Source organism: Brassica rapa, chromosome A10 (assembly GCF_000309985.2).
Source record: "Brassica rapa cultivar Chiifu-401-42 chromosome A10, CAAS_Brap_v3.01, whole genome shotgun sequence".
NCBI classification, from domain to species: Eukaryota; Viridiplantae; Streptophyta; class Magnoliopsida; order Brassicales; family Brassicaceae; genus Brassica; species Brassica rapa.
The window spans coordinates 17,752,909-17,770,097 of NC_024804.2; the positions used below are offsets into that span (position 1 = coordinate 17,752,909).

General features: G+C 36.5%; 5 protein-coding genes across 6 annotated transcripts; 3 read left to right on the forward strand and 2 right to left on the reverse strand.

The window, feature by feature from the left end:
• Positions 1-4,536: 4,536 nt before the first annotated feature.
• Positions 4,537-6,861, reverse strand: LOC103846732 (pentatricopeptide repeat-containing protein At5g11310, mitochondrial). The gene is made up of 2 exons (XM_009123719.3): positions 6,081-6,861; positions 4,537-6,008 (listed from the first exon to the last, which is right to left on the reverse strand). Exons 1-2 carry the CDS (start codon positions 6,625-6,627, stop codon positions 4,765-4,767), a joined length of 1,791 nt encoding a protein of 596 aa, XP_009121967.1. The 5' UTR covers positions 6,628-6,861; the 3' UTR covers positions 4,537-4,764.
• Positions 6,862-8,191: 1,330 nt separating this feature from the next.
• LOC103846733 (cyclin-A2-2) lies at positions 8,192-11,723 on the forward strand. Of its 2 annotated transcripts, none has more exons than XM_033282634.1 (13): positions 8,192-8,393; positions 8,885-9,056; positions 9,149-9,235; positions 9,338-9,524; positions 9,732-9,853; positions 9,938-10,030; positions 10,144-10,277; positions 10,438-10,513; positions 10,605-10,681; positions 10,771-10,804; positions 10,895-11,044; positions 11,123-11,257; positions 11,339-11,723. In XM_033282634.1, exons 2-13 carry the CDS (start codon positions 8,898-8,900, stop codon positions 11,384-11,386), a joined length of 1,302 nt encoding a protein of 433 aa, XP_033138525.1. In that variant the 5' UTR covers positions 8,192-8,393; positions 8,885-8,897; the 3' UTR covers positions 11,387-11,723. The 2 variants fall into 2 exon arrangements, with proteins under 2 accessions (XP_033138525.1, XP_009121968.1); XM_009123720.3 differs by having other exon boundaries at positions 11,365-11,723.
• Positions 11,724-12,023: 300 nt separating this feature from the next.
• On the reverse strand, positions 12,024-13,318 carry LOC103846734. Its single transcript, XM_009123721.3, has 3 exons — positions 13,065-13,318; positions 12,632-12,863; positions 12,024-12,552 (listed from the first exon to the last, which is right to left on the reverse strand). Exons 1-3 carry the CDS (start codon positions 13,163-13,165, stop codon positions 12,253-12,255), a joined length of 633 nt encoding a protein of 210 aa, XP_009121969.1. The 5' UTR covers positions 13,166-13,318; the 3' UTR covers positions 12,024-12,252.
• A 54-nt stretch (positions 13,319-13,372) lies between these two features.
• On the forward strand, positions 13,373-14,864 carry LOC103846735 (protein OVEREXPRESSOR OF CATIONIC PEROXIDASE 3). Its single transcript, XM_009123722.3, has 4 exons — positions 13,373-13,630; positions 13,732-14,103; positions 14,189-14,506; positions 14,600-14,864. The coding sequence occupies exons 1-4, from the start codon at positions 13,409-13,411 to the stop codon at positions 14,726-14,728; spliced, it is 1,041 nt and encodes a 346-aa protein (XP_009121970.1). The 5' UTR covers positions 13,373-13,408; the 3' UTR covers positions 14,729-14,864.
• Positions 14,865-15,094: 230 nt separating this feature from the next.
• HY5 (transcription factor HY5) lies at positions 15,095-16,569 on the forward strand. The gene is made up of 4 exons (XM_009123723.3): positions 15,095-15,472; positions 15,686-15,860; positions 15,961-16,117; positions 16,313-16,569. Exons 1-4 carry the CDS (start codon positions 15,376-15,378, stop codon positions 16,376-16,378), a joined length of 495 nt encoding a protein of 164 aa, XP_009121971.1. The 5' UTR covers positions 15,095-15,375; the 3' UTR covers positions 16,379-16,569.
• The last annotated feature ends 620 nt before the right edge of the window (positions 16,570-17,189 follow it).

A 17,189-nucleotide genomic window follows, 5' to 3' on the forward strand; every position in this document is an offset into this window, starting at 1 on the left:
GGAGTCCTAAAAACAAATATTTTGCAACGCAACAAGAAGCATGCAGGAAAGATGTTGAACGTGCATTTGGAGTTCTACAGTCGCGCTTTGCTATTGTCAAAGGACCTGTTTGTTTTTGGAAAAAAAAATGTGTTACATGACATTATGACTACATGTATAATTTTACATAACATGATAATTGAAGATGAGCGTGAACTTGATGCACCAATTGAACTTGGAAGAGAAGCTCCACCTCCAGATATCGAAATTGCAGAAGATGAAAATGTCCGATTTCAAAATTTTCTTGCTCGATTTAGGAATATCAAAAATAAAGAAGCTCATTTATCAAAAATAAAGAAGCTCATTTTTCATTACGAAATGCATTAGTTGATCATTTGTGGGAAAAATATTCTAATGCTCATTGTTGAACCTATATATATGTTGTCTTTTTTAATGATTTCTTGTACTTTTTAATAATAAATATTTAATTCAAATGATTAATATTTTAATTATTATCGTAAACATAAAATAATTGGGGTTAATTGGTAAATTCTTATAAGTATAAGATTTTATTTGCAATTATTAATAAAATAAAAATGAAATTATTTAAGAAATATTATTTTTGGAGTAGAAAATGGAGTAATACATTTGAGTAAAACCTTACTCCATTTTGGTGTTGCACCATTTTGGAGTAAAAAATGGGGTAATACATTGGAGATGCTCTTAAACAAGCTTTAATTAGTTTGTAAGTCCACAGTCCCATTTAGTTATTTTCTGATGAAAGCAAAACGGCAGAAAGTAAAAAAGATGAAGGGTTGTTACGATATCCGATAGCATTCCGTAGAGTTCAACCGGTCATCGTTGTGATGATAAAGCTGCGATGAGCACTTGAAAATTTGAGCGAAGCCATATATGGTTGATGTTTAGTTCAATTGCATGTAGGAGGGCGTATCTGATTGCAAGGGCTTCTGCCATTGTATGTATGTGCTTCTGTATGAATAGTTAACGACATGAAACACAGTTCTCCATTATTCATTGCTGTGTGCAGTAACCACTATGTTTTGTACTTGAATATTGCATATATAGAGGCCACAAAGATTTACTTTGACTGAAACAATTAAAACATTATGTAACATATTAAATTTTGATATGTCTCAGTCGGATTAACGTCAGAATATATTTTGTTTGCAGCATTTTGGTTAAACAATTGTTAAAACCTGGTAGTTATATGATCAACATTTAAGTTTTGTTTCACTTAAGAAATTGCTTTTGCTTCTTATTTTTTCGTATCATTTGGCTTGGTTTTAATTAACAAAGATTTGAATAAATAAATAAATAAAACTGAACCGAGATGTGTATTACTTCAAAATCATCATCTAAATAGAGTGATCATTGCCATTGATGATGCTATGCTTCCAAATGTGATCCTAAGACCAAAAGCATGGCCCAACTTTAGATATCTGCTCATGAATAGGTTAAAGAGATTGGAATGGTGAGGGTGATGAAAAAAGAGCGAGCAACTAATACAAGGGCTTTCTCATAGCTCAAAGTGTGGTCAAAGGTGATTACTTACAATCATATGTGGCAACAGGTGCCCCACTATGGCTGCGTGAATTATTTGAGAATGAGAAAACCTTTTTCTGTGAGTAGTTGGTATTTAGGAACTTATTTTGGAATGTTTTTTGGCTGTAGATCAATGGTTTGTATAGATTGGTCTCGAAGTGATGGAATTTTTTTGGAGGGCATGTCATCTTGATCTGTTGTGGTTTTTGGGCTTAGTTCTCAGATGGTGGTTTGGTTTGTAACACCGTTCTGACCTTTCATAGGTCTATCAATGAATTTAACAGATGAAAAAGTGTATTACTTCAAGATATACGTAAAATCATACACATCATTTATGATAATTTTGATACTGTCAGTTTTTATAAACTGAAACTATATGTTTATGATTTGGCCATCATTTTGACGTATGGGATAGACTGACTGAGTGATGATAATGACTGTGGATAATTATTACAAAAGGGCATATTACCTAGTTATTAGTTAATGTTTTATTTTGAAAATGGTCAATATTGTCAGTTAATGTGAATTTACGTTTATTATAAATTTTCAATGTTATCAGCTGTCGTCGGGGACGACAATGATGGAGCTCTGACAGATTTTGGATCATCTCCTACGAGAACTATCAGACAAGATCTTCTCTCGCATTCTTTTATATGCTAACGTCATAAATATTTAGAAAGTATAAGTACGCATGTAAATGCACACGGAGAAGCAACTTGTGTATCTGTGTGCTTCGTAGATTTATAAAGGTACCATACGTCATATCACCAGATGGGTTAAATTTTAGTTAGAAGCAACATTTAATGTGAAAAGATTGATAGGCTTTTGGGGAAAGGTTTTGAAAGCTGTGATGATTATTAAATGATACTCCCTCTGTTCGTAAAAATCTATGTTTAAAAAAAAATTATTTTTAAAAAATACATTTTTTACACTTTTAATACACTAATTAATAAAAAATTGTAATTTTCAAAAAATATAATTTTGTTAATAAATCTTATTAGTTAAAAGTTATTGAAAATATTTAATTAAAAAAACAATGTATTGTAAAATATAATTTTATATGTTTTTTTAATAAGTGTGAAAAAACTATAACATTGATCTTTTAAAAACAAAGGGAGTAAGTTTTAACAAAGTCAAGTATTGGTGTTAATGTTTCGGCTGTTTAAAAAAAATCAGCTGAACTAGAATTACAAAACAAATTTATGGTCGAATATATATTTTATTTGTTTGTGAAATCAGTATTTATTATATAGTCTAAAATATAAAATAAGTAACAGTTTTGTTAAAATATACTACTAACTGTTTTTGTAAAAATATATACTAAATACGATAACTTGATAATAAACCACATTTTTCTTAAAATGTTAACTACATATTAACATATATATAGTTTAGTTACGTACAACATATGTAATTAGTCTGAAACAATTCTACCAATAGCAAATGGACAGGCATTGCATTTACCACTGTAAGTTTTCTGCAATATTAGACACAACGATAAGCAGTTTTTCTAGTAATAGTATCTAATCTTTAACCATTGTATTCAATAATTTTCATGCAATATTGTCGTCTAGGTAGTAACTTAAAGAATTTTCATATTTCCAAATATAATATTTACTCTGGCTGCCGTTTCATCTTTTCTTCTCGTTCACCTCAAATTTAAATAACAAAATTGGGCAGTGAATATAGTGATGATTTGATGATGATAGATGAAATATGATTGAGAAGCTCACTTACAAAACCAAAGCATATGCAGTATTAAAAATTGTTAGAATATTAGGAAGCCAAAGGGTGGGGTCTGAACTGAAGATATCTCAGTGGTACGTTGCTTTAAAGGACAGCTTGACCTTCGCTGACAAATAATATACAACAGTTTTTTTTTTTTAACACAATATAGAACAGTTTCAAAACCTAATAGTAAGAGTTTATGTCATCATCCTCTGTGTTTATTACGTATAGGGTTTGAACCTTTCACTATCCCTACCTCTTTTGATTCCCTCTGTCTTTTTGTTTTTCTTCTTGTTTATTCACCACCCTTCTCAGTTATTTCTTCTGTTTGCATGTAGAATATACGTTTTCCACTTGTATGACAACTCCATGTTAGTGATATATCGCACGTGATCGAATTTTAGCAGGATTCGACAATGCACATATACATTATGTAGAGACAGATGTGGCCCATTCAGTTATTTGCTTTCGGTTGGTTGTTTTTTTGGCTTTTGGTTTATCGAGCTTTGAAACTCTTGACCAAGATTTGATGGTTTGGGCCAAATCACGTTTTCTGTTTGAATTTAGTTCAGATTTCGATAAAACAAAAAATAATGATCTAACTTTTAGGTATATCTACTACTCTATTTCCTCAGAACATCTCCAATAGCACACTATAATTTTCTTTATATTTCACTTTAAAATAGAGTAATTCTATTATAAAATTGAATTTGTTTTAAAGGTTCACTCTATAATAAAGTTATTCTATAATATAGTGAAATATAGAGTAATCTTGTTTTTTTTACTCCAAATATAGAGTGAAAAACAAGAATACTCTATATTTCACTATATTATATAGTAACTCTGTTATAAAGTGAATCATTGGAGCAAATCCAACTCTATAATAGAGTTACTTTATTTTATAGTAAAATATAGAGAAAATTATAGTGTGCCGTTGGAAATGATCTCAGTGTATACATTCTAAGGATACCTATGATCACTAAAAGATCTTGATTAAATTGAACTTTTAGAAGAATATTAATCTTTTTTGTGAATCAATTAACTAGTGCTAATAAGACATTTGAGAAAACATTTTAAAACTAGCAAATGATTTCGAAATGTTCATTCCTCTAATATTTATTTCTTGTATATCTATTCTAAGCATACAAATAATCACTAATTTTGAGTTCTTTTTAAAGTCTTGTTTTAATTGCATAGTAACAATTTTAAAATGGTGATAAAATAATGTAACGTTGTTGGAAATCCGAAAACTATCAGTTGGTTGGGTAAAAAGTAAAACTATCCACTTCACTCGGGCTAGTACTAGGAGAAAATGTCCCTACCGTTCGTTACTCAGTCTCAGTATGCGTCTCATGTTACAACTCAAGATGGTTCGGTGGTTTGGGTTACAATACATGAAAAGGTAGTCTTAAAGCTCCATTCCAAATGCAAGTGGAACCCAAAAGTCCAAATGGCCCAGCTCAAGCCCGTTATAAGCTCATTTTTAACAACTGTTTATGACAAAGGACTTGAAGGCTCGTCTGGTACTCTCACTGCATCTCCATCATCTACAACCTTCTCGTCTTTTGAAACAACTGTTTTGAGAGATCCACGCATCTTCACAAGCTTCCTCGGGTTTCTACAACCCTTCAACACATCAGACATCGCTTCTGCTCTATGCAATATCGACTTCCTTCTATCTCCTCTACCAGGCGGCGCATCCACCACTTCTCTGTACGTATTCGGTAGTTTCTCCGAGTGAGGAAGAGACGACATCACACTCGCTAATCTCTTCGCCATCTCTATCATCCCTTTCGTTCTCAAACCGTTATCAATCATCTTGAATGTAATATACTGCGGAATGATCCCTCTCCTCACAACCTTCTCAAACTCCTCGAACGCTTCTTCGAACATATCCAGCCTGCAGAGCAAATGAATCATCATCGTGGTCGTTAACAAGTCGGGATCGATTCCTCTGTTCTTCATCTCCTTGTCCACCTGCATCGCCAAGCTCAGCTTCCCATCCTCGCAGAGCATTTTCATGATCAAATGGTACGTGAACCGATCCGGACTATGTCCAGCCTCAATCAGCTTGAAGTACAAGTTCATACCCTCTTCAGTTTTGTTATGCTTCGAAAAATACTTAAAGAAATGGTTGTAAGTAGTCGGCGTAGGATCAACCCCTCGGTTCATCATCATCTTAAGTATCTTGCTAGCTCCTAACAAATCTCCAGCCTTGCAGAAGTTCTTAACTAGTGAGTTATAAGTCACTATGGTCGGACCCGATACGCAAACGAAGAACCTCTCCATCATCCCTAAAGCTTCTTGTAACCTCCCAGCTTCTCCTAAACCGTCGATTATCGGATTAAACACCATATAACTCATCTCCAGTTCCTCCAACTTCATCTGTTCAAGAACCTCCAAAGCAACCTCGACGCGACGCATCCTGCAGTACCCTTCTATGAGGGTACCGTAGGTGACAACGCTCGGCTTCACATTCATCTCCTTCATCTCTCCCCATAGATTCTCCGCTTGCTTAAGCTTTCTCGCACGGAACCATCCGTTTAATAAAATGTTGAAGATCCGAACAGAGGGAATCCAATTCGAATCCATTCTTCGTCTCCTCTCCATATACATTGAAGCTTCTGTGACGTGTCCTTCTTTACAAAGAGCGTCTAACAAAACCTCGAGAAGCTTAAGCTCCGTATCATAATAGCTTGTAGAGTATTCAAAAGCCTTTATAGCTTGCTGCACCATTCCTATAAGATAAAAGCTCTAATCAAGAGATTCTAATTCAAATGTTCGTCAATTTTTTTTTTACTGAAGCTTACCAGCACGAGCATACCGTCTGATCAAAACGGTGAACGTATCTGCTGTAACTAACTCTGATCCTTTATCGCTTCTCGCTCGATCGAAGATCAACGACCAGGCGCTCTCGAAGTCACGTGCTTTGCACATGGCGTTGATAACGGAATTGAACAGTGGAGGAGATAGTGTAAACCCGGGCCTCGTATCGGCCCATTTGAACACTGAGTGGATCAGCATCGGCGAGGAGCTTAACCGATCGAAGAGCGCTTGAACCAGCTGATAGCTCGGTTCGATTCCGGTTTCGTTTAGAGCTGACTCGAGGCTCGAACCGGGGATTACGTTATGGTTTTCGAGGAGTTTCGATATGGTGGCGAGATCGGTCTGTGAGAAATCAGGGACGGTGAGCTGATGACGTGTTGAATCGGGTGAGGCGGGTGGTTGTTGTAACCGTTGGATGGGAATACGCGGGGATGAACGGCGAGATGATGAGAATTTGTGAAGGAGGAAGTGGGGGTGAGAGTTAGGGTTTAAGGGGAGGATACGGCGGAAGGAGGTGAACAGAGAGTTCATTTTTCTAACCGCCGTTGAAAGTGGCCGCCGATGCGAATAAGTCACTTTGGCGCGTCCGACTTTATTTGGGCTTATGTCCAGTTATTGGATATATCCATTAATGGACTTTTAGGCTCGGCTCAAAAGGTGAATTGGCCCAAACCTTTTTCTTTTGGTTTTGGAATAAAACATTTACCGGTATTTGATAGGTTTATTTCTAATTATAATGTATTTGTTAGTAATATTATTTTACATAATTAACTTTTTGTGTCATAAATATTTTATATTATATTATATTATTTATAAACACAATATTTTTTTTGTTATAGAATATATATATATATATATATATATATTAGAACGGAATTTGTAACCGTTATTTATATTAACGATGTTAAACTTCGATAATATATATGTCAGTTATAACGACAAAATAAATATACTTAAGTCAATGTTGTTGAATTGGTAAAACGTTTGTTGACTAATTATAATTTAAATTTTTATATATGTCAATAAACTCTTGAAATAATTGTAGTATTTAATCTTTCAAACAATTTTTTTGTAGTATTTATTGTTTTCCTCCAATTGTTTTTTAAAGTTACTTATTTTGTTGCAATACAAAATGATATAATGTATAGATAGTATTGACCAGAATAGTTGGCTCATTGGTGGGATACTGGGTTTTGTGAGATTGACAACATTTCTAACTTGCTCAGGAGTCATGGACTGTCTACATACATAGTCAATACGGCAGTGATATACTGATGTTCAGTGGCGGAGCTAGACGAAAGTTTTACCAGGGGCAATGTAAAATTTATCTTCAGTTTATAAGGGGCAGTATAAAAAAATTCACCATTATAATCATATATTCTCAAATAAACAATGAAAAAAAAATATTTCAGTATTTTATAGGGGGCAGCTGCCCCCTTACCCCTTACTTTCCTTCACCAGTGCTGATGTTATACATGCAAACAACATTAGTGTCATGTGTGAGAGTAATTTTTTTTTTCTTAAATCGGAATAATTTTATCCAACTCCAAAATAGAAATTCAGATTCATTTATAAGCTCGATTGGAATAAAATAACTCAAGTAAAAAAATTAGAACCTAGCTTCGCTTACCCATTAAACCAACCATTAAATCTAACATATTCCGCTAGTTTGTTTTCAAAATGCGTGAGCCTAATCTGTATCGCATATTTCCATAATTCACAATCAAAATGTAAAGTTACAGTATGTATGTGAGGTGCATGCATTCTCTTTCGTTCATTCAACCGAGAATTTCCAGCCGATTGGGTTTATTACCATCCATCTATTTTAAGGAAAATAAAAAAAAATACAGTAAAATTAAATAAAAATACAGATTGCACTATTCCACGTATAGTAACAAAGACCAAGCTATAGAAAACATATGTGGCAATATAATACCAAATCAGAAAAATATCTTTACCAAAAAAGCAAAGGAATATATAAAAATCTCCTTTTGTCAAAGTATAAAGTTTAGTTTATTTTTATTATAATTTTTTTGAGTTGAGAAAAATAGAGTAATAAATTGTTTTAATCCGAGATAATTGTGAAATTTGAAACAGTGCCTTTCACTGAGTCTCGCTTCCCCGCTCCTCTCCGCTCTTCCCCACCTACACCTATAATATAACACTCTCTCTCTCTCTCTCTCTACTGTCTCCCAATTTCATCGCTTACTCTCTCTCTCTGGAGCGTTCTCTATTTACAGTGAGCTTCTCTAGACCGTGATCGCCGGAAAAATCATAATCCGATTACCTGAGCTTAGGTACCATCATCGTCACACGTCTCGTCTGCATACCGTTTTTCTCGATTTTCCGAGTTTTTTTTTGCGAAATCTTAGCTTGTTCCTCTTCGTTTCAATCGGTTATCGTTTGGGCTTTAGACTGCTCGATCTTCCCGGCGAATGTTTTTGTTTGTTTGTTTGCCTTTGATTGAGATGATTCCTCTTTGTTGTCTCCGCTCGTATTAGCTTCTGAAATTATTGAGATGATTCGTGAATAAACGTGCATGTACTCTATGGCTCATCATGTATTTGAGCTGATCGTTCTGTTTTTGAATGTTTGGATTTGAAAAATTAGATTCTCTGATTGATGAATAATGTGGATGAAACATTTTATAATTAGTTGTGATTAGTGTGACATCACTCAGTAATCAGAATCGTGTGAAATTGAGAGATCTGTAGCACAATGTGATTATTATTATTATTATATGCTTGTTTCTTCCTGAGTCAGTGACTATAACCTCTTTGATCTGCAGGCTCGGCTAAATTATGGATTGCTCTTCTTCGATGCATCCAAATGCAAACAAAGAGAACGTCTCTACTTCACATGTTGAGGGAGGTTTCGGCCGCATAACGAGATCACGAGCTAAGAAGGCCTTGGGAGGAGGAGGAGTATCTATACCTCCAACTAAACCTTCGTTTAAACAGGTATTGAAACATTGTTCTTATAAAATGACATAAACGAATTTCCGCTGATGTTATGAAAAATCTCTAATCTTTATTTGATTTTTGTTTATCAGCAAAAGAAGCGTTCGGTACTTCAGGATGTGAGTAATACTTCTGCAGGACATATATATTCTGACCTTCTCAAAGGAGGGAACATCAAGGTAAAGCTTTCAGATGATATATTTGTTGGTATATAAATCTTATGTTGGTTATAGCCTTCAAGCTTCTCCTTTGAGCTTCATATTATCGAGATCACGTTGCAGGTTACCAGAAAAAGTCTAAAACAGTGTAAAAAGGCAGCAAAGGGAGGTGCTGATGTTGCCATGGAGATTCTGGATGATATGCATACTGAAAAATCGAAACTAGCTGAAGATTTGTCCAAGATCAGGATGGCTGAATCCCTAAATGCTTCTCTTTCCATCTCTAAAGATGAAGAAATTACTGAGCAACGTAAGAACTGTATTTGTTAATCCAAGGGTCTTGTTGATTCCTCATTAACTCTTGCTCAAGCATTGGACTCCAAGATGCTAATTTTTTTAGTAGCAGTTCCTATTAAATTGTGCTGTTAATTAAAAGGACTGAAACAAGTGAAGTCTATACCAAAATGTTTGTTTCTCAAACTGACTCAAGGTATGTGTCTTTTGTTGGCTTGTGCAGAAGAAGACGGATCTGGTGCAATGGATTTTTGTCAAGTTGTAGATATCGATACCAATGATAAAGATCCTCAGTGTTGCAGCTTGTATGCTGCTGATATATACGACAACATAAATGTTGCAGAGGTTTTTAGTTACACGATCCCAAGTGCTTACATCTTTCCACAATTAATTTAAGGATTTTTGGAGTTCTAACCTTCTTTTCTGCAGCTTCAACCGCGACCCTTGGCTAATTATATGGAGCTTGTGCAGCGAGATATCGACCCATCCATGAGAAGGATTCTGATTGACTGGCTTGTAGAGGTTAGTTCCCCTCTGATTGACATAGCATTCCTTACAAAAAAAATTTGAGCACAAACTGAGGATATTGTTTCAAGCATTTTGAGTAACATTCTTCACTGCGTGTACTTCTCCAGGTTTCTGAAGACTACAATCTGGTTCCAGATACGCTTTACCTTACTGTGAATCTTATTGATCGGTTTTTATCCAACAGTTGCATTGAAAGGCATAGACTCCAGCTCCTTGGTGCCACTTGCATGCTTATAGCTTCGTAAGTCCCTACTTTGTTGTTTTTTCGTGTATGTCAATTTAGCACGATTCTATTGAATACCATTTCCATCCAAAGGAGAGGGCGAAAGTTAAATATGTATATATGTTAAAGTAGAGAAACACTAATACTTTCTCTTTGTACTTTTTGTTGACCCGTGAAGAAAATACGAAGAGCTTTGCGCACCACCGGTGGAGGAGTTTTGCGATATTACGGCCAATACATACACGAGACCGGAAGTAATTACCGTTCAAATTACGCATATCTTGGTGTCTTCGCTGTGTGTAGATTCTTGATAAAGAAATAAACAAATTATAAACTGTGTTTCAGGTGCTGAGCATGGAGATTCAAGTTCTAAATTTCGTGCAATTTAAATTATCTGTTCCTACCACCAAAACCTTTCTGAGGTAAACACTAATGGCAGAACTATATGCATCACCACATCTTCCTAACAGTATTGACTCATTTTTCAACTTATCTTGACAATGTTTGTCAGGCGGTTTCTTAGAGCAGCTCAAGCTTCTTACAAGGTATTGAACAATGATCCATTCGCCATCAATCCTCACACCACTATAGAGACTTGGAATCTGATTTTGCTTCTTTTTTCATAATTTATGCAGTCGCCTCTGATTGAAATGGAGTTTTTAGCAAACTATCTTGCCGAGCTGACACTCATGGAATATAATTTCCTAAGGTTCCTGCCATCACTAGTTGCTGCGTCAGCTGTTTTCCTAGCCAGATGGACACTCGACCAAACTGAAGATCCTTGGGTCAGTCATTTTTCTTGAATCTTACAATTTTTTTTTCTTTATTAATGTTTGCTGACAAAAGAATGATATTGGTTACAGAATCCTACTCTGCAGCACTACACAAGATATGAGGTAGACGAGCTGAAAACCGCAGTACTCGCAATGGAGGAACTGCAGCTCAACACCAGTGGATGTACCCTCACTTTCACCCGTGAAAAATACAACCAACCAAAGGTACGTCCCTATACAAAACACCCTTTTAAGTCACGGATTGTTGAAAAAGAGGTGAAGGAAATGCAATGGTGATTGAACCAGTTCTACTTCTACATGACTTTGAATAGTTTAAGAGCGTGGCGAAGATGACATCTCCCAAACGAGTCTCACCACTTTTCTCAGGATGAAACTAAAGCAATAACCAAGGCCGGTGGTGATCAATCCCTAGTTTCAGACATTGGATTTAGTGGTCCCTTCCTTTGACCATTGATTTCCTTCCCAGTGTTTGTTTCTGCTCAAGTTTTGTCTGTCTGTTTCTATGTAGCTATTGTGTGGCGCTAGTGATTTATAAGACCATTTAAGGAATTTTGTTATCTCATTTCTACACCTATTCACCACCTTGCAAGATTATGTACTTAAGTGCTCTTGTAAAACGAATAGTGACAAAAGTTATAATAATATATATGATTCATGTTTCATGGCTGTAGATTGTTGTGTTCTTTATTCAAATTTCACAATGCTATATGGAACGTTTAGATTTGTCTAAGTTTTCGTTAGCAAAGTGATGACCCCTTAGATGCAGAGTTGTGGAATAGATGTAGCCAGAACAGAAGGAACTGACCAAGAATTGTAGAACAGTACCTTCTGCTTGTTCGATTATCACATCAATGACCAGTACTAGCTTCCCAATACCCAGTCAACCTAACCCCAACTAAACCCACATCAGTTTCATAGTTGAGCTACGCAGCTACACTACTTATAGTATCGACTAGATAAACAAGAAACCTTTAACAAAAAAATTCATATTCTACTCCGTCTCATGAACGATTGGTATAGCCTTTGAAAAAAACAAAATAAAATAAAACTAGGATTTGAATTGCGGAAACTGAGTAGAGTACACAAAAGAAACAACTCACAAAACTCAGGATACATGAGTGCTAATAACACGGTAAAGAGTGTGACAGTAACATTCTCCTATCACGGTATTTTGCAGGGAAGACAGAACAACAAAAAACTCACTTCAGCTTGGATTTTGAAGAGCTCATGAGAGGTTTAGCAATGGGACGAACAGGAGCAGCAGCCCTCGTGGCTTTCTTCAAGTTATAATTTATCATAGAGAAAGCGCAGATCACCGCAATCACCATCGTAGGGTACACATACACGGTTTTGCTCGGATCGGTATTCGCTGGCTTCTTCAAGATCCCTTCTTTGACAAGACCCCAAACTAGCAGCAACGATCCAAACATGCCCATCCTACCAGGCTTTAGCAACCCGATAAAGGCCCCGGCTACAGAGAAGTAGCTCCCTGCAAGAACCTGGCCAAAAATAATAACACACTTAGTAACGCAAAACAAATGATATAATGCTTATAGAATGAACCGAACCGAACCAAACCTCTAGGCGCTGAAGATCGGGAACTGCAGATGCCTCTTTGACATTGGTGAGATTGTAAATATCTAACATGTTTTCCCACTTTGGAAACGTCATGTTGGTGGCGAGACCATGGACAATAGCACCAGGGTATAAGAGACCCTTTATGACCGGAACAGGAAAGATCTCACTAGAAATCAACTGAGAAGATGTCACGTGGATCGGTGACATACACATTCCAGATCTACATGGAACCCTGTTTTCACAAGTCAGATTGAAACCAAGTAATGAATGAATGATCCAAGAGTTCTAAATCTACTGATCAAAAGTTCAATTCTTTCGATTTTACTATTAATTTAAATCGATTTAGCTAGCTTAATCTAGAGATCCAGAAGCTAATGCGTGGCACAAGGAGGTACATCAAACTCGGAAGCTTGGAAAGTAAAATCAATTTTACCTGAAGAGAGGGATCTGGAGGATGATCAAGAGGAAGTAAACCCATGAGGCTATTGACGAAAAGTTCTTAATCCATCCCTTTGATTGCGCTGGATTCGCCATTATCAATCCCGGAACGAAAACAATCTAGAGAGAGAGAGTTTCTTCGTAGAGAGAGAAAGACAGAGTGGACCCGTTGAAACTAGACGATAACGACGAGGCATAAAAACAAACGACTTTATAAACGGCACGCGTTTCTGTATCGTAAACAACAAACAGCGAGAAGTTGTTTCAATCAGAAAGGACATCGTTTCAATTCATATAAAATGCTGCCTACTTCGTCTGTTGAAAACAGCAAACAGTTTGATGATGATAAAAGCAATGGCGGTTGCCTTATCTTCTCCCGGCGTCGCCTTTCATCTTCGTTCTCCGGCGTTATCTTCCAACTTTCGGAACCAGAACGCTAGTCCTAGTCTTCTGTCTCTTCCAACTCATCGTGCTTCTCGCTCTGTACTTGTTTTTGGTCGTGGGAAGAACCGAAAGGGATTCGTTTCCTCGTCTTCTTCGTCTCCAAAGAAGAACAAAAAGGTAAGAAAATCACACTACGCATACTCATTCCCTTGTAGAAAAGATGAGAACTTTCGCAGTTGGTTTGATTTAAAGTTTCAACCTTTTGATTTTTTTGGCAGAAAGGTTTTGGGAGAGATGATAATGGAGGAGGTGAGGCGGAGGCGGAGGAGGATGATCCATTTGAGGCACTGTTTAATCTACTGGAAGAAGATTTGAACAATGATAAATCGATAGATGATGAGGAGATAAGCGAGGAAGACTTAGATAGACTAGCAGCAGAGTTAGCTGAAGTATTGGGTGGTGGTGACGATGTTGATGGTATTGACTTGTTTGGTTCGGTTACTAGTGATGTTGCTGATGATGATGATGAAGAGGATGATGATGATGATGATGATGACAGCGAAGAAGAAGATGAAAGACCGGTGAAGCTGAAGAATTGGCAGCTTAGAAGATTGGCTTATGCGTTGAAAGCTGGGCGCCGTAAGACTAGTGTAAGTTCCTTTGCTTACCATAAAGTTCAGTGTTGTTGGAATCGTACTTTAGCATAGTTCCTTTTGTTGTGTTGTGATTCTGCAGATAAAGAATCTGGCCGCTGAGCTATGTCTTGATAGGGCTTACGTTCTTGAACTGCTACGTGACCCGCCTCCAAAGCTTCTAATGCTAAGTGCTACACTGCCAGATGAGAAACCGCCAGTAGCAGCACCTGAAAACTCGTCACCACCTGATCCGATGGAATCATCAGCAGCTGAAGATGCTGTAGAGGTCGAACCAGTGGAAAAGGTAAAAGATGAAGCGGTCCATGTGATGCAACAGAGATGGTCTGCTCAGAAGAGAGTGAAGAAAGCTCACATTGAAACATTAGAAAAGGTTTACAGAAGATCTAAACGACCCACTGTAAGGAATTTTGCTATTCCTTTTACATTGAGATCAATTATATAGAACTTGAATGTTTTCATCTCACATAGCTTTATGAATGTGTTGCATTAGAATGCTGTGGTTAGTAGCATTGTTCAAGTGACCAATCTTCCAAGGAGGCGTGTTTTAAAGTGGTTTGAAGATAGAAGAGCAGAGGATGGAGTTCCAGAGAAGCGTGCTCCCTATCAAGCTCCGGTTTAGTTTGATGTTTCATATTCGAAAATATAATGAGCTCCCGGTTCGGTTTGGTTTTGTTTCCTTCCTTTTTCAAAATTAAATAAATGTATTTGACATTAGTACTGAATCAACAATTATTTTTATTTTAATATATTTCACAGAAATGTCAAAAAAATAATATATCAATCGGTTACGACTTGCAATACAATTTGGTTGATAAGATTTGGCCCATAAGTACATCAAAAATTAATTTTCATATTCTGAAAACATTGTCATAGTTGTGGGCCACGTGGCAAAACGAAAGAAATACGGCTAAACTCTCTGTCAAAAGGACAGACATACGGGGCCCACTCTATTATACACTTTCCATTAATCACCGTAAGATGCTGGAAAAATCTACGGCTCATATCTGCCCACGTTCCCATCTCATGTGCCTTTGGATCCTCGTATTTCCTCAAGGCTCATGCTCCTCCACGATTCAATCTCCATATCCGTCAGATTCTCTATCAATCCGACGGCTGTAACCACAGTAATCTATTCCTTCCCGACAAGACTCGCAACTAGATTTCTTCCCAGTTCTGTAAAGTCCCGCTCTTTTCATCATCTCTATCTTCATCACCAGCTTCTGTAAATCCCATACTCTTATCTATCCTCAAAAGGAGATTCAAAAAATGCAGGAGCAAACGACTAGCTCTTTACCTGCAAGCTCCCTACCGTCAAGCAGCGAGAGATCCTCAAGCTCTGCTCCTCATTTGGAGATCAAAGAAGGTTTAAAAAAAATATTATCAATTGATTTTTTTTTTTTTTTTTTTTTTACTTCTCACACGCTTTGATCTTATCGATTTTTAGCCTCATGCATTTAATATTAAGTCAATTATCATCATTGGTTTTATCAATTGGGTCAGCAGATCTTTAGAAAGATCCGTAACTTCAATCTCGTTTTTAAAAGTCTTTTCTTTTTGTTTTTTTTTTTTTCGTCAGGAATTGAAAGCGATGAGGAGATACGGCGAGTTCCGGAGTTTGGAGGAGAAGCCACCGGAAAGGAAATCTCTGGATCGGTGACCGGTCAGGACCAGACACAAGCAACGGTCGGAGGAGAGAGTCAAAGGAAGAGAGGGAGGACTCCGGCTGAGAAAGAGACCAAGCGGCTTAAAAGGTTTTTTTTTTTTTTTTTTTTTTTACCATTTACCGGTTAGAAGGTAGGTAATTCGGGTAAATAAAAGGTTGCGTGATGGTAATTGTGTGTAAATAAAAAGGTTGTTGAGGAACAGAGTTTCAGCACAGCAAGCAAGAGAGAGGAAGAAAGCTTACTTGGGTGAGTTGGAAAATAGAGTGAAAGACTTGGAGAATAGAAACTCTGAACTTGAAGAGAGACTCTCTACTTTGCAGAACGAGAACCAGATGCTTAGACAGGTAAACCATTAAAGATTAATTCAAAAATGTATGTAGATTCCTCAGTGGTTCTTGGAATAGCTCATTCATAGTGATGATCTATATGGATGATTCTTAGTTATGCGAAGTTCGAGTCTTTGTAGTTGTATAATAATAATAATAATATTTTTTTATGTGTGTTGTAACAAGTTTTGGGTTGTTTTTGGGTGCATGCAGATTCTGAAGAACACAACAGGAAACAAGAGAGGAGGCGGTGGTTCTAACGCTGATGCGAGCCTCTGACCTCTTTGTTCTTATGGTATTTATGTTGATAAAATTTTACAGAGAATTGTACTAATAAATATTTACATTTGCATGGTATGTGTCTGTGACTTGAAACTCTTGTAGTTGTCTTTAGATTTTCTTAATTCGTTTTTCTTTGTTTGTCTGATAGATTTGCTTAATTAAAAAAAAAATAATTTTGTTGAATGATATACAGCGATCCACAATTTCCTATGGTTTCTCTTATTCTCACCATTAAAGTGATCGCTGCAAAAAAAAAATTCAGACATTCCTTTTATAATTATGATCGCTGCCGTCCGCAGCGTTCACGGGAAGAACACGAAGGTGTCTCGTTTTATTTCTCTTTGGATTTGATGTTTAACTTTTAAGGTTTGATTATCTTTTGTCTACTTTAAAGTTAGATTTGATTTATAGAAATTGCTTGTGTTTTTTCCGTTGCTGCTTCCTTTATAGTCTTTAGAGTTAGATTTGCCACAAGCGGTTTCATGGGAAACATCGTACACCTAATAACGCGTATAAAGTTGCATGAAGGGGCCATAATTGGTCCTACACTAACAATGCTTAGAAAATTGTTAATTAGTTTCTTCCTTGGATTTCATTTTTCTAAGGAAAAATCCACTAGTGAAGCCCTCCTCTCTTGCCATTGGCCTTCATGCAGTTTTTTATGCGGTTATATTGTGTATGGAGAGTCCTCTTTTCTAATGATATCACAGCCAATGTAGCTCAGCTTACTTTGTTAAATGTATATTAATACGACGCCTCTTTTGTGGTTTCTTCCTTATTCAATCATATTTCTATCATACTATGGATT